The following is a 15,358-nucleotide window of genomic DNA, read 5'->3' as shown; positions in this document are numbered from 1 at the left end:
AAACTGTGGAAAGTGACACTGTGGATAAGGGGGGACTACTGTACTAGGTTTTAAATCCTTTTGTCAAGTTCTTATTTGTTATTTGGTTGTTAGAATGGAGTAAAAGTTTGTGTGTTTTACATAAATATTGAAGTGATAAAAACAGTAACTGAAAACTGTTTTGGCAAGGTTAAACAGGTAAATTGGCTGTGGCAAGTTTTTGCCTGTGGGAAAAAGACAAAACATTGAGAGGCATGACCTCAGGAAACAGCCATCTATAATAATTTAGGGGTAAGCATCCCATGGAAACTCTGTAACTCTGAAGGAGTCACTGCATTATAGCACAATTCAGTAATTAATATCTAAAATTATGATCCTGATTCATCATGCAAATCTTAATCCTCCTATCTAATAAAGAGGAAGTATGCTAATTGACCCTCACACCATCGCAAAGATGGCGGCACCCACAGCCAATAAGGAGGGAATATGCTAATTGACTGTCATGCCCTCAAAGATGGCGGCACCCAGTCCCCTCAGCCCCGCCCGGGGGGGTGGGGGTTAGGCTCGCGGCAAGACCAGGCCCAGCTGCTCCGCGTCCTGCCTCTGGAGTCCCCCAGTCCCCTCAGCTCCCAAACCACCCAGGGCTGGCCCGAGGTGCAGGCAAGCCTTGGATGGCGGCTGCCCAGCCGCCCAGGGCCACCCGAGGCTCAGGTAACCAGGGTCGGCCAAGGCTTGCGCTGCCGGCAGTGGCAGCAGCAGAGGTGTGATGGGGCATCACCTTCTCCTGATCGCCGGGTCGCCTCCCACCCCTGAGGGTTCCTGGACTGTGAGAGGGGGCAGACCTGGCTGAGGGACCCCCCTCCAGTGCATGAATTTTCATGCACCGGGCCTCTAGTATTATTGTATTCTGTTTAGCAAAGCAGGAATATGGCACCCTACATCAATCATTTTAAGAATATTTACAACTAAGATAATTAAAAACTTTCAATACTTAAAAGAGTAACTATGAGATAGTTGAAAAGTCTGATTCCTATACATAAAAATAAGTCATTGTTTATAATTTTTAGTAATTTTTCTTGCCTTATTGAGAAGTCATCTGAAGTCCAGAATGAATATGTTCTGAAGTAAGGTAGGATTGACTTTTATCTCAAGGTGTCCTGTGGGCCAGAGCTCCCTGTCCACTTAGTAATGGCTGATGTCCTAGTCTCTGAAAGCATCATGTTCTTTGTGATCCTCCTTTTAGCTTCTTTATTGGGAGGGGAATCAGTAATTCCAAAATATGCAGAGAGGTTCAGTGTTTATCTTTAGAGAAATAAAACACAGAAATGTTTTTCCTGTTTTTGGCTGAAAGTCATTCAGTTATTTTTACTGTTTTAAATATTTCTCCACCTGATTTTTCCCCCCTGATTCGCTTCCTGATTTGTTTTCTATCTGTAAAGGTAAAAGTAAAAATATTAGCCAGAAATTATTATATTTTAAAGTTAACAATAAGAGGATTATATTATTTGGAATCGACACAAGAACTATTAAATCTTTTAAGTAATGATTATTTTATAATAGGAACTTTAACTCATGCTAGAATTGAGTTTAAATATGATTTTTAAAATATAATGTTAGTTATAAACATGAAAATTGTGGTAGTATTTATATAGCACAGTACTGGTCTTTGTTACTGCTTTTGAAACAAGAGGAGTAACGATGGCGTGAGGGTCAGTTAGCATCTTTTCCATCTTTAGGGTCATCTAATAGTAGAGGGGCTCTGGGAGCTTTGATGGCATGTCTGCGAACAGCTAGAGCTCATGGACATCTTCAGTCTGCAACGGATGCCTGGAGGAATCTTGTGTCCAGTGCAAAAATAAAGCAGGGCTTAATTCATCAACATTGCCAAGTAAGTAAACAGAATAACTAGCACTTCATGCATATAGTAGATCCCTGGTTTTTTATTCATTTATCAATCCAATACAGAGTCCCCTAAGTTGTGCCCATCGCTGTGTTAAGGGGTTCATAAGGATGATGAATAGAGAATGAAAAGTGAAGACCTTCTACTTAGGCTTCTTGGAGTTTAGTTGAAGGAATAAGAAAACCTGCATGAAACAACTAGAGACTCTTAGAAAAAAATACAGATAAAAGAGTGCCTTTATAGGTAAGGATTTGGGAAACTCAGGAGAAGAGACTGATCAGTGCAGTGGTGGCTGATTAGGAAAGTGATGAATTTGATTAGAAGAGAAAGCATTGGAGCAGCCCACAGAATGACAACCAAGGACGGGAGGATGATTAAGGAAATTGTTTGGCAGGAGTGAAGTGTTTTGTCCATTTTATGGAAGCCTCCAATCCTAGGCTGAAGGCTTCAGTTTTCATTCAGTTGGTAACTAGGAGCCAGAGCCTTCAGCAAGTAAGTGAAATTAATGCAAACAGAGATGAGTGTGCAGAATGGGAGTAGGTGTACATGACTAATCTGAGAGTGGGGGAGGGGGTCCTGGGGCAAAGTGATCACTGAGGAAATAGAATAAAAAGAATGAAGTTGAACATTATTGTGGAATAAGAATCTTTCAGATTGTTTAATAAATATCCAGTCTACACATTTGATAAAATAATTTTATAGGCAATAACCACAGGATCTTTGGGATTAGGAAACCTTTCTGAAGTACATATGGATAAAACTGAGGTTTACTGTGTGTTTTTTTTTTCCTTTGGTAGCCTATGTAAAAAATTAAATGTGTCAAGTGGTTTAGGCTTCACTTATTTCATTGAAAAATTAACATGTTATTGCTTGATGTGTTTTAGGTACGGATAGATACACTAGGCTTGCTTTGCGAAAGTAATCGAAGCACAGAAATTGTTTCCATAGAAGAAATGGAGTGGATTCAATTCTTTATCACATACAATCTTAACAGTCAGTCCCCAGGAGTGCGGCAACAGATTTGTTCTCTTCTTAAAAAGGTAGAATTTCTCATCAGAAAGTATAGGAAAGTGGTGAACTTTGCTCTGGAAATCATTTCTCAAAAGAGCCCAGATTTTGAGAGAGTGTGAGAATAATGGTCATGGACTTTAGGTACCATATCTCTTCATGACCCTTCCATAGAACAGTTTACATTTGGGATTAAAGTCCAGAGTGAAAAGTCTTTTCATTTTGGTGTAATAAGTCAAACTGGAGCTCTTATTTTGAAAGGCAAAAAAAAAAAAAAAAAGAAGAAAAAATCCTTTGATGAGTTTTTAGGGTATAAGTTATTTGGAGAAAACTTTTAAAGCACCTCATGAAATGGTCATTATTGAATAATTCAGCTTGAATTAATCATGCGATACTTTTTGGGGTAAAGAATTGGTAGAATATAGAAGTGAATATATCATCTTTAGGTTCTTGCTGACCTAAAGGAAATAGAACTGCATTTTAAAGACTTGTATTCTGGTTGTTTTTGGTTTTAACAATGTAAATGCTAAAAGAGACACTGTGTAAATATTAAGAGTTTAAAAACCAGTACTTTCCTTGCCTGAAGTTTTAGTTTAAAGAACTTAGAAAGTTTTTCCTTTGGCATTTGAAGTTAACATGGCTCACATATGCCTTATTTTTCTTTTTCTCAAAAGTTGTTTTGTAGGATACAGGAAAGTTCTCAGGTGCTTTATAAACTGGAGCAAAATAAATCCAAACATGAACCAGAGAATGAGTTAACCAAACAGCACCCTTCTGTTTCTTTACATCAGTATAAGGTAGGTGATATATTTCTAGACACATGGATTCTTAAGAAACCCAGAACAATGATGACTATGTATTAAAGGGAAATAAATGGAAATCTCTTGGTAAGTAGTATTTATGTGCTTTTTTATTCCAGCTGGGTTTTACATATTCCTACTGGTGCTTTCATAGTTTTCTTCAGGCCGCCTGAGTTGTAGAACCAGTGCTGGACTTCAGGTCTGTTAGAAAGCAACATTAATGAGCTAGCCTCAATCACTTACAGCTTATATGGGCCAGATGGATTAAATTCTGTAACAGAAAGGTAACTGCTGGCCCTGAACTCCTCCACTCCTCCCCAGGGCAGAAGACTGCTGAGTCTGGGCCTCCTCTCTTTATACTAACATGACATTCGGTGGCTTGGTGTTAGTGACTCCTGGCTCGTGGTCCAGCTATGGAGGTTCTGTCTGTCCCATTTTGGAGTGAGCTTGAGGAGTAGGATTGACTTTTAGGATACGGTGTTAGTGGGTTGGATGGAACCCCAGGTACAGCAGCCCAAATCTGGGCCAGGGCTCAGCTTGACAACCTTTAATTTCTGTCCATCAGAACAGAGTGAACTTTCCACCACTGGTTTCTTACTCCAAATCTAGCCTCTTAGAAGTAGATTCTTTTTTTTTTTTTCGAAGACCCAGATAGAGGACAGAGTTCATCTATTTTATTTCATTTAGGGAAACAAGCATAGTAAATTGGTACATTGGAGCTATAACATAGTGAGTACCTACTCTAAACGTTACGGATTGGCCTTGGTTTTCAATTTTGTATTAAAAGGTACAAAATAATCTGAGGAAGAATATTCCTATACAAAGGCTGAAATCAGCTTCATCTTTGTAAAATCCCAATAATGAAGATTGGAAAAGCACATAGGTTTAGTCCTAATTCTGCCATCGACTAGTTGGCTTACTTGGAGTCTATTCAACTGTAAGTGGGATTAGTAACCACTAGGAAAGTCACTCTAAAAAGCCTTGCTGGCAGTCATCAAAAGTGATCAGAGTATATATACTGAGCACTTGCTGTGTGTGTGTAAGAGTTATTTTTTAGCCTTTCTGAGATTACTGCTAGATGATCTAAGATAACACATTTCTTTAGCTTCTTTTTGAAAGGGTAAAATGACATTTGTCTAAATTAGGTATTTAGAAACACAAAACCTATTTTATGGATTGACATTCTGATTTTTCATGTATGTACTTTTTTTTAGTTTGTGTTTATGGATATATATTAAAAAAAACTAGTCTTTAGATAGAGTATTAATCTACTATTCATTTATAATTAAAACTAGTTTAACTAGGATATTTTTAATAACTATCCTATTCCGTTGAAACTAATAAACTAATAAACTCTTACTTAGGGCCTGTAAGGGCCTAGAGGCTAAGTCCCCAGAGTTGTATGTCCTTGACCGAAAAAATGAATTCAGGGATCATGTCTAGAGTCAGTTGAGAGTAGAACTGCTTATATCTGTTCAGTTACAAATATATGTCATCAGGGCATAGTATTATACTAGATGCTTCAGAATCACAACTTTTCCTTATAATTTTTCTCTTGATCTTACACAGAAAAAAGTTATCCTTTTAATTAGAGGGGGAAGATTTTATCCTGGATAAAGTATTTCCCACTTTGTTTTTTGTTTGAAAATTGCATTTTACTAAGTTTTTATTTTTTATCTTTGTATAAACAGAATGGTAGAGCAGGAGTCTAAAAAAAAGGGCAGACAGAAGACAACAGAATAGTTGGATTTTTAAATGAATTATGTCATTATAGCTAAATTTATCAAGTATTACATTGATCAAATTTATTAGGTAACATGTATTGGATATTTCTTTGGTCATTTTAAAACCTAAAATGTATACATACTTTTGTTTCGTGTTGTCCCAAAGTTCCCTTAGGCTCTCCTCCTGCTTTTTAATTTTTTTTTTCTAGAAGCTGCTTTACTTGGGTATTTTTTCCTACATTGTCTTCTAGCTCACTGATGTGGTCCTCTGCTTCTTCTAGTTTACTCTTGATGCTTTCTGTTGAGTTCTTTACAGCAGTGATGTCATTTCTCATTTCTTCTTGGTTCTTCTTCATTTCCTCTTGGTTCTTACACATATTGTCGAATTTGTCTTCCATTCTTTTCAGCCACCTTATGACCATGTCTCTGAATTCTTTCTCTGACAGGTTGCTTGCCTCCATTTCGTTTACTTCCTTTTCTGGTGATGCCTGCTTTTCTTTCATATGTGGGCTGTTTCTCTCTTCTCCGGGTGTCTGGTTATGTAGTTCTCTCTCTCCTGCGTTGATTTAAAGGCACAAAAATACAACACAACCAGGTACAATGCACAAGGCACTGAACAGAAATGTATTCACGATATTAATAACCCCAAATAAAGGTGACCACCAGAGAAAGGTGAATTAGAGGATAGGAGAGAAAGAAGAGAAAAAAAGAAAAAGCAAGGAGTGCAAAAATGAAATTGGGAAAAGGAAAAAAAAAGTAAGAGAAAAGAAAGAGAATAAGAAAGAAGAGGGGAACAAACTATATATATGGGGAGAAAACTCCAATAGAACAGCCACTAATCCCAACAAATGCCAGCAACAAGTACCTGGAGATGAATGCAAACTACAAATAACAACTAATATCAAGCGAGGCGAGGGAAAACAGAAGCAAAAAACAAACAAAAACAAAGCAAACAGCCCTGACTGGTTTGGCTCAGTGGATAGAGCGTCGGCCTGCAGACTGAAGGGTCCCAGGTTTGATTCCGGTCAGGGACATGTACCTTGGTTGTGGGCACATCCCCAGCAGGGGGTGTGCAGGAGGCAGCTGATCGATGTTTCTCTCTCATTGATGTTTCTAACTCTCTATCCATCTCTCTTCCTCTCTGTAAAAAATCAATAAAATATATTTTAAAAAACCCCACAAAAAACAAACAAAGAAAAAAGAATAAGCAAAACAATCTCACAAGCATAAAAAATTGATATAATCAACAATCAGGCAAACAACAACAAAAGGACAGAGAAAAAAAATTTTTTTGGATAGTGAAGAAAGAGAAGAGAGAGATGTGTATGGACTTGGAGCAGGGGATTGGAAATTGGATATATAAGTAGGGTGAAATTTTAACGGGGTAAAAAGAAGGAATAGGGAAAATCTAAAGCAGGAAGAGGGTAAGAGAAACAGGACAACAAAAGGGGAAAAGTTAGGAAGAGAGTGATGGCATAAAGGTAAAGTTGAGATAGAGTAAAATGATGCTAAAGGAAAGATGAAAATAGAATGTAGAACACTAATCCCAAAGTAAAATAAAGAGAAAATAAAATGACACTTTTTTTTTAAAAAAAAAGGTAAAATAGTAGTAGTAATAATACTGATTGAAAATAAAAATGTAATAATTAAAAAGGTAAAATCAAGTGAGAAAAAAAGAAAAAAAATTAGTTTCTTAAGTAAAAGATGAAAAAATAAAAATGTGCAGTAATGAAGATCATTCACTTCCTCTACTGTTCTGTTTGGCACGCCTGTTTCCTAGTCAGGACAGTATTGAAGTTCCCTGAGTTCCACTGCTCCTCAGTGTTGTAAGCCAATCCTGATTTTTAAGCAGGCAGTGCGTCTTAATTTCTTGTATTCCTTTATTTGTGTTTTCACAAGAGTCAATTTGTGATTCAACCACTGGGTGGCAGTGTTTCTGGATTGACCTCAGGGTCTATAGGTACTCTAGCCCAGTGATGGCGAACCTATGACACGCGTGTCAGCACTGACACGTGTAGCCGTTTCTGATGACACGCGGCTGCTGAGGCGGCCGCATGCCGAGGATGAAACATTTGCTGCTCCTGAGGATGAAACATTTGCGAAATGTTTTTTCCTCAAAGTGACACACTACCCGAGTTATGGTCAGTTTTTTGGCGAAGTTTGACACACCAAGCTCAAAAGGTTGCCCGTCATTGCTCTAGCCAGTGCTTAGATCCTGCTTTCCCTGTGGCACTCAATACCGGTTTGTGGGAATGGGTTGCCCCAGAGCTGGTTCTCTGATGGTTATTCCCCGCTCTGATCCCCAGGCTCCAGAAAAACAACTTTCCCCTGCAGTCTCTTAGGGTGTCCCCAGTTGGGTGATCCTGTGTATTGGGCTTAGTAATCAGAAGCAAGGATTTAAAGAGGAAAAAGAAAAAAAAAAAAGAGCCAGCGTAAGTGTGCAAACTCCGAGGCTGCGTGCAAGTCTGTCCAGTCTTTTTTTTCCCCTTGGGTCTAAGCAGCCGGCACACTTAAAATTTTTAGGCTGTCCTTTTGCATCAGATCAAAATGGGTTGCTTTTTAGAGTTCCCTTCTGTTAGCAGCTCTGCGGACTCTCTTCCACAATCACGGATCGCGCCAGCCCCACTCCCCAGGTTCTCCAGCTCCCGCGTGTGCGTTTCTCTCCTGCCGGGACCAGAGACCTCACCTTATCCCAGGCGAAATCTGACCTTTCCGTGGTGGAGTGTAGAGCTCCTCTGAATCTGCGTGCTTGCGCCAGTGGGGGACCGGTGTTCTCGGGTTCGCAGCTGTTCGATAGGTGCCGTATTTGTAGATTCCCACTTTCCCCTTCAAGATGGCGCGGTCTCCGCCTCTGATCTGGTCGCTCTGGGAGGGAACCCAGCAGCAGTGGGGGCTGCCCGGTCAGGGGAGCCCCATCCAGCAGTCCCCAACAGTCTCCTGGAGTATAGCTGTTCCTCAACTCACCAACAAACACTCCCCGTGCGACCACACACTCTCCCTTTGTTTTCTCACTCACACGCTATCTTGCAGTCTGTTTTTCTGTCGGCAGCCATCTTCTGTTCCTGTATACATACTTTTGATGCCTGAATGCATCACTAGAAATGTGTGTGTTTTTCCTTGTGTGAAACATCGGATTTGTACTCGTTGGCTCTACAAAGATGGAGTTCATTACAGTCATGATATAGCTCATGGTCAAGGGTGTCAATCACAAGTGTTAAGGGAAGTGAATAACTAGTATTGTTTCTAAAAATATTTTTTCCTTAATTAAAAGAAAAAAACCCATTCTTAAATATGGAACTTTGGATAACCTATTGTGAGTTAACTCAATTATACTTATTGTAATTTATTTTTAGAATTTCATGTCATCCATTTGCAACAGTCTCTTTGAAGCATTGTTTCCTGGCTCTTCCTACCCAACTAGATTTTCAGCTTTAACCATTTTAGGCTCAATAGCTGAAGTTTTTCCTGTCCCAGAAGGTAAGTTTTCAATAATGTTTGGGAAAGTATATTTTTTCTTGAAAAACACATTTTTCAACATTTTATTTTACTTGAAGCTTGAGTTTGTTGCCTTTTAAGGTTCTTATGAGAGGTTTTATTCTCACTATATAATTCTTATGTGGACATAATTAAATTTGTAAATAAGGCACATGAGGGACACTGTAGTTATTATTTGCCAAACCAAAACTACAGTTTTCATGAACTATGCTTATTATGTTCTCTTCGTGCCCCAATTTATATGTTGGTGTTCTAATCTAGTGCCCAATCTGTTCTTTAAGTTAAAAAAATTTTTTTCTTATGTATTACAGTGAGTCTTTGTGGTTAAAATGTGGTTTCCCCCTACATGCTATCTGTTTATAAGTCTCAATCTGGTTTCAGAAAGACTATAGGATGATGTCATTTCCAGGCATCCTGATTTAATGATGCCCTTTGTTTCTCCTTCTGCGGGATACTCAGCTGAACACTGAACTTTCATTTGAGTTGTTTTCTTTTTTTCTTTTTGACAAGACATGGTTCTTTTTTAAAAAAATATATATTTCTTTATTGATTTCAGAGAGGAAGGAAGAGGGAGAGAGAGATAGAAACATCATGATGAGAAAGAATCATTGATTGGCAGCCTCCTGCACGCCCCCCCACTGGGGATCGAGCCCACAACCCGGGCATGTGCCCTTGGCCAGAATCGAATCTGGGACCCTTTAGTCCACAGGCCAATGTTCTATCCATGGAGCCAAACTGGCTAGGGCAAGACATGGTTCTTTTTATCTCTGTGCATGAGTTTTGTGTATGTTTTAATCTGTATTTCCGGTTTGTGCTCAGTCCTTCTTGATTGTGATTAAACAGAAAAATATCCTGCTCTGCTTCTTTTTGGAAAGCAATGGCCAGAGGATCAGAGAACTTGACTATATCCTTGGATTTTTTTTTTTTTAGTTTAAATATTTAGGCAAAGTATACTTTTTTAGCTGGGAGCAGAGTGATATTAATACAGGCTTGCTTCATTTGAAGAAAACCATTTTTCCCTACAAGTTTTTATTTGAAAAAAATTCAAGCCAACAGCAAAGGTTCAAGAATAGTTCCATGTACAACTGTGTACCCTCTACCTATATTTATCACTTATTTATAAGATGCCATCCTATATAATAAAAGCCTTATATGCTAAGTGTCTGGTCATCCAGTTGGCCGTTTAACCAATCGAAGTGTAATATGCTAATGTTATGCTAAGGCCGCTCAACTGCTCACTATGACGTGCACTGACCACCAGGGGGCAGACAGTCGGCTGGTTGACCAGTCACTATGACGTGCACTGACCAGCAGGGGGCAGACACTCCAACTGGTAGGTTAGATTGCTGCTGGGGTCTGGCCGATCAGGACTGAGCAAGATGGGCCGGACACACCCTGGAGCCCTCCCATGGTCCCTCTCCAGCTGGCCAACCTCCCACATCCCTCCACGGCCCGATTGTGCACCGGTGGGGTCCCTCGGCCTGGCCTGTACCCTCTTAAAATCTGGGACCCCTCAGGGGATGTTGGAGAGCCATTTTCGACCCGACATCAGAATGACCAGTTGCTATGACATGCACTGACCACCAGGGGGCAGACGCTCAATGCAGGAGCTGTCCCCTGGTGGTCAGTGTGAGCACTGCTCAGCCAGAAGCCGGGCTCATGGCTGGCGAGTGCAGCGGCAGTGGCGGAGACAGGGAGCGGGCCTAAGCCGTCAGTTGGACATTCCCTGAGGGCTCCTGGAATGCAAGAGGGTGCAGGCTGGCTGCGGGACACCCCACCCCCTCCAGTGCACGAATTTCGTGCACCGGGCCTCTAGTAAATATATAAATGGGTTCTTGGAAACTGCTGCTTTAAGTGAAACAAGGTATAACGAAACCAATTTTACCACAGACTAATTGATATAAACAAGGGTTAAGTTTCTTAGCGTACTTTTGGCCACAAAAACATCACCAAACTTTTAAAAAAAAACCTGAAACACTTCTAATATTAAGCATTGAAATAAATGTGAGATTACATCTACATTTAAGAAAGACTAATAAAAAAAAGTAAGATAATTATTTTCTAACCCATTTATTCCAGTCAGGGTCTCAGGTGGCCTGAGCCCACTCTGGCAGCTCAGGGCACAAGGGACAGGATGCCCTTACATTGCAGAGCACACTCACACACATACACACCCACACTTACTCAGACTGGGACAATTTAGACACATCTGTTACCGAACATGCACTTTTTGGGATGTGGGAGGAAACTGGGCTACCCGTAGAAAACCCATGCAGACACGGGGACACCTTGCAGATTCCACACAGAAAGTGGCCTTTGCCGGGAATTAAATCCGCCCCTATGTCAATATTATTAAGAAAGGATGTTGAACAAAATGACATTATTCACGAATTTGCCATATTTGCTTTATCTATCTCTCTTATTAATTTTCTAACTGTAACACAGTGCTCAAGTTTAGGAAATTTAATGTTGATATAATGCTGTTATCTAACATACAACCCATATTAAAAATTTGCCAGTTGTCCCAGTAAGTGGCCTTTTTTAGAAAAATATTTTTTTTGCCTGTAATCCAGGAACTAGTTCAAGATCATACATTGCGTTTCGTTATTATATCTCTTTTAGCCTCCTTTAATATGGAAAGCGTCTTATTTCGTGACATTAACATTTTTGGAGGAATGTATCTCAGTCTTGTTTACTCATGATTTCACTCAGATTTTGCATTTTTGGTACGAATATCTCATAGGTGATGTGATGTTTTTCTCAGGGCATCATAGCAGGAGGTACATAATGTTGGCTTGTTCCATTATTCATGATGGTAAATTTGATCACCTGATGAGATTAGGTGTGGGAGGCCGAAAAATGATCTCCAAAAGGTATCCACATCAAATCCTTAGAACCCATGAATGTGAACTTACTTGGAAAAAGATTCTTTGCAGATGTGATTAAGTTAAGGATCTTAAAACGACATAACCTTGGATTATCTGGATGGGCCTAACTGCCATCACAAGTGTTGTTATAGAGGCAAAGGGCGATCTGACACAGAGAGGAGTAGTGTGACAGTAGAGATTGGAGAGCTATGGCTACAAGCCATGGAATCCTGGCAGCCACCGGAAGCTGAAAGAGACCGGCACCACTTCTCCCTTTGAGCCTCCACAGTGAGCGTGGCCCTTACAACACCTGGATTTTGTACTTCTAGCTTCCAGGACTGTGAGAGAATAGATTTCTGTGGTTTTAAGCTACCAAGTTTGTGGTAATTTTTACAACAGCCTCAGAAAATGTATATAGAGGCATCCATCAGTTATGAGAATTTCAATGGTACTACAACTGAACTTAGAAAATGAAGTTTTACCTACAAGTGATTGCTTATCTAGTTAACAAAAAGTTTTCTGTATAGTTGCACCTAGGTGTAGGGGAAGTAACACTGGGCTGAATTATGCTGGTAATTTTTCAGTTGAGAGAGTAGTTTAACATATGTAAATGTATTTTAAAAATGAAAAACCTGAGTCATATTCCTAATGAATGAGTCACATATAATTGGGCAGTGACTGACATCACAGTGTTTCTGTTAATTAAACAATGTGAGGGTAATGCAAATGGTTCAAGCCACACTATACCCCTTAACTTTAAAGGATATGACCATGAAATATTGGATGGGAAATGTAAATTTATTTTTCATCTTTATCACAAGAACTTTAACCTTTTGCACTCGGATGTCGAGATTAAAATTACTCTTTGAATGTATCAATAATTTGAAATATAAAAAAATCCAAATAAATAAGTTTCTATGAAAAGAAACTCCAGTTTTTTATTCTACTGCCGCGCTTTGTAAAATCTGGGGTATTTAAAAAATTAAATCCCGAGTAGAATAAAGGAATCGAGAAAAAAAGCAAGCGAGTGCAAAGGGTTAATGTGGGTTTCTATGTTATTTTATAGAAGGTCTGTGATTTGGGATTAGTCAAATGGTTTCTTCCTTTCCTCAAGTATGTCCTAGTTCAAGAAGAATAAGCACATGCTTACTCAATAAAATATCACAGTATTTATGGTGAAAAACTTGATTCCATAATTAAAGGTGTTGGTTCAGTAAATATTTAGTTATTATATGTCATGCAGCCATGGATACGCAGTGTACAAAACAAAGTGCTTCCCATTTTTGAGCTTAGATTTTAGTCAAGGGAGTCACACAGTAAATTACCAAGTAATAGGATTTCAGATGGGGATAAGTACTATGAAAAAATATTTCAGGACGAGAAGGGGAGGGAGATATGGACTGCCTGGGAGGATGGGCAGTGCTAGCCGTTTCATACAGAGAAGGCTTCATATTTGACTAGAGCCTTTAAACAACCAGTGGGTGAAGAAGAAATCACAAGGGAAATTAGAAAATACTTTGAGAGGAATAAAAACAAAAGCACAACGTACCAAAACATATGGGCTGAAGCAAAAGCAGAGCTCATAGAGAGATTTATAGCTGTACATGCCTACATTTAAAAAGAAAAAAATCTCAAATCAATAAACTATACCTCAAGGAATTAGAAAAAGAAGAGCAAACCTTACAGGAAGCTAGCAGAAGGAAGGAAATAATAAAGATTAGAATGGAGATAAATGAAATGGAGTATAGAAAAACTGTACAGAGACTCAACAAAACCAAAAGTTGGGGTTGTTGGTTTTTTAAAAGATCAACAAAATGGACAAAGTTTTGACTATACTAGGAAAAAAAAGAAAGAAGGTGTAAATAACTAAAATCAGAAATGAAAGTAAGGATGTTTCCACTGACCTTTCAGAAATAAAAAGGACTGTAAGACAATGCTATGAACAATTGTATTTCCAATAAATGAAATGACCTAGACGAAATGGACATATTCCTAGAAACATAAAATTATTGACTCAAGAAAAAAATAGAAAAGTTGAGCAGACCTATAGCAAGTAAAGAGATAGAGTAATACAAAGCCTCTCAACAAAGCCTAGCAGTGGCTTCACTGGTGAATTCTCCCAAACGGTTAAAGAAAGAGTAACACCAGTCCTTCTCAAATGCTTCCAGAAAATTGGAGAGGAGTGAACATCTGCTAACTCATTCTGTGAGGCTAACATCACCCTGATACCAAAGCCATACAGATTCCACAAGAAAACTGTGGGCCAGTCTCCTTTATGAATATAGATGCAAAAATTCTTATCAAAGTACTAGCAAACCAAATCTAACAGTGTTTTAAAAGTGTTATATACCATGACTAAGTAACTGGAATTTAATCCCAGGAATGTAAGGGTGGTTCAACATAAAAAAATAGTCAATGTAATATACCACATTAGAACAAAGGAAATGCACACACACATGATAATCTCAATTAATGTAGAAAAAGTATTGACAAAATTCAACACCCTTTTATGATAAACACCCAGCAAACTGGGACTAGAAGGGAACTTCCTAGGTATGATAAAGAACATTCATGAAAAACCCACAGCCAACACCATTATCATACTGACTAGTAAAGACAAAGCCTTTCTCCTATGATCAGGCACCAGACAAAAATGCTCACTTTCACCACTGCCATTCCCCATTGTAGTGAAAGTTTTAGCCAGAACAATCAGGCAAGAGAAAGGGAAAAGAGGTATCTGAATTTGAAAAGAATAAGCAAATTTGAGCAGAGGTGTGAATGAAGTGACAAAAACTTCATTTTCTTGCTCTGATTGTTTCACGGAGTTATATTAACTTGTGAGTTAAGATTAAATTAAAAGCAATTATATTGAACAACATTCCTCAAGTAAGCATAGGAATGTTTTCAGTTATTAGCAGGGGTTGATTTGTTAAGTGCTGTTAAATATTCCTCACATTCTGCTATGAAACCCATTATTTGCCATAGTTGTTCCATCTTGATCTTAGAGTTCAATGAATTCAGTGACTGCCATCATTCTTTTGTGATAGTTTTCCTGTTCATTTCTTGGTTGGCTAACATTAGCCTTTCTTTGGGAAGAGTTGGGGAAACGTAGTTCTTAATTTTTTGCACATTGAAGAATATTTATATTGCTGTTATACTTAATACTGGAATTAGGATTTTGATATACAGGTTTTTGTCACGCCTTCTTTCACTGAGAATTTTTTAAGCATTGCTTTACTGTCTTCTAGCACTACATGTTGCTCTGGTGAAGAGTGCAGCCAGACTAAGTTTTCCACTTTGTGGCTGAATTTAGCTTTTTTTGCCTGAATGGCCAAAAGATTTCTTCTTTATCTTTGATGCCCAGTAATTCTATTAGGCTATGTCATATTAATTATTCAGTGTCAGTTCAACTAAGACATGGTAGGACTTTGGCTCCTAGGTCAAGAAGTTTTATGAAGATTTTTTAAAAAGATGTATTTTTTTATTGGTTTTTATTTATTCAAAATATAACTTAGTTGTCTGTTATATAATATGTAGCCTTTTGAAAGAGAATGAAGTGGTTTTAAACAAAATTTTTTTAAAAAA

General features: G+C 38.6%; 1 protein-coding gene across 2 annotated transcripts in view; it reads left to right on the top strand.

Moving 5' to 3' along the window:
- Positions 1-15,358, top strand: part of THADA (THADA armadillo repeat containing) — a 293,480-nt gene that overhangs the window by 12,980 nt on the left and 265,142 nt on the right. Inside the window, exons 11-14 of one of the 2 annotated variants that reach the window (XM_028140017.2) lie at positions 1,716-1,867; positions 2,764-2,919; positions 3,562-3,684; positions 8,765-8,888. In XM_028140017.2, the coding sequence (XP_027995818.2) occupies positions 1,716-1,867; positions 2,764-2,919; positions 3,562-3,684; positions 8,765-8,888 (555 nt within the window). Of the gene's footprint in view, positions 1-1,697; positions 1,868-2,763; positions 2,920-3,561; positions 3,685-8,764; positions 8,889-15,358 lie in introns of both variants that reach the window. The other variant, XM_054728194.1, reaches the window with a different exon arrangement.

Source organism: Eptesicus fuscus, chromosome 16, assembly GCF_027574615.1.
Source record: "Eptesicus fuscus isolate TK198812 chromosome 16, DD_ASM_mEF_20220401, whole genome shotgun sequence".
Taxonomy (NCBI): domain Eukaryota; kingdom Metazoa; phylum Chordata; class Mammalia; order Chiroptera; family Vespertilionidae; genus Eptesicus; species Eptesicus fuscus.
The sequence above is the reverse complement of the archived record's forward strand: the minus strand, read 5'-3'. Positions and strand labels throughout refer to the sequence as shown.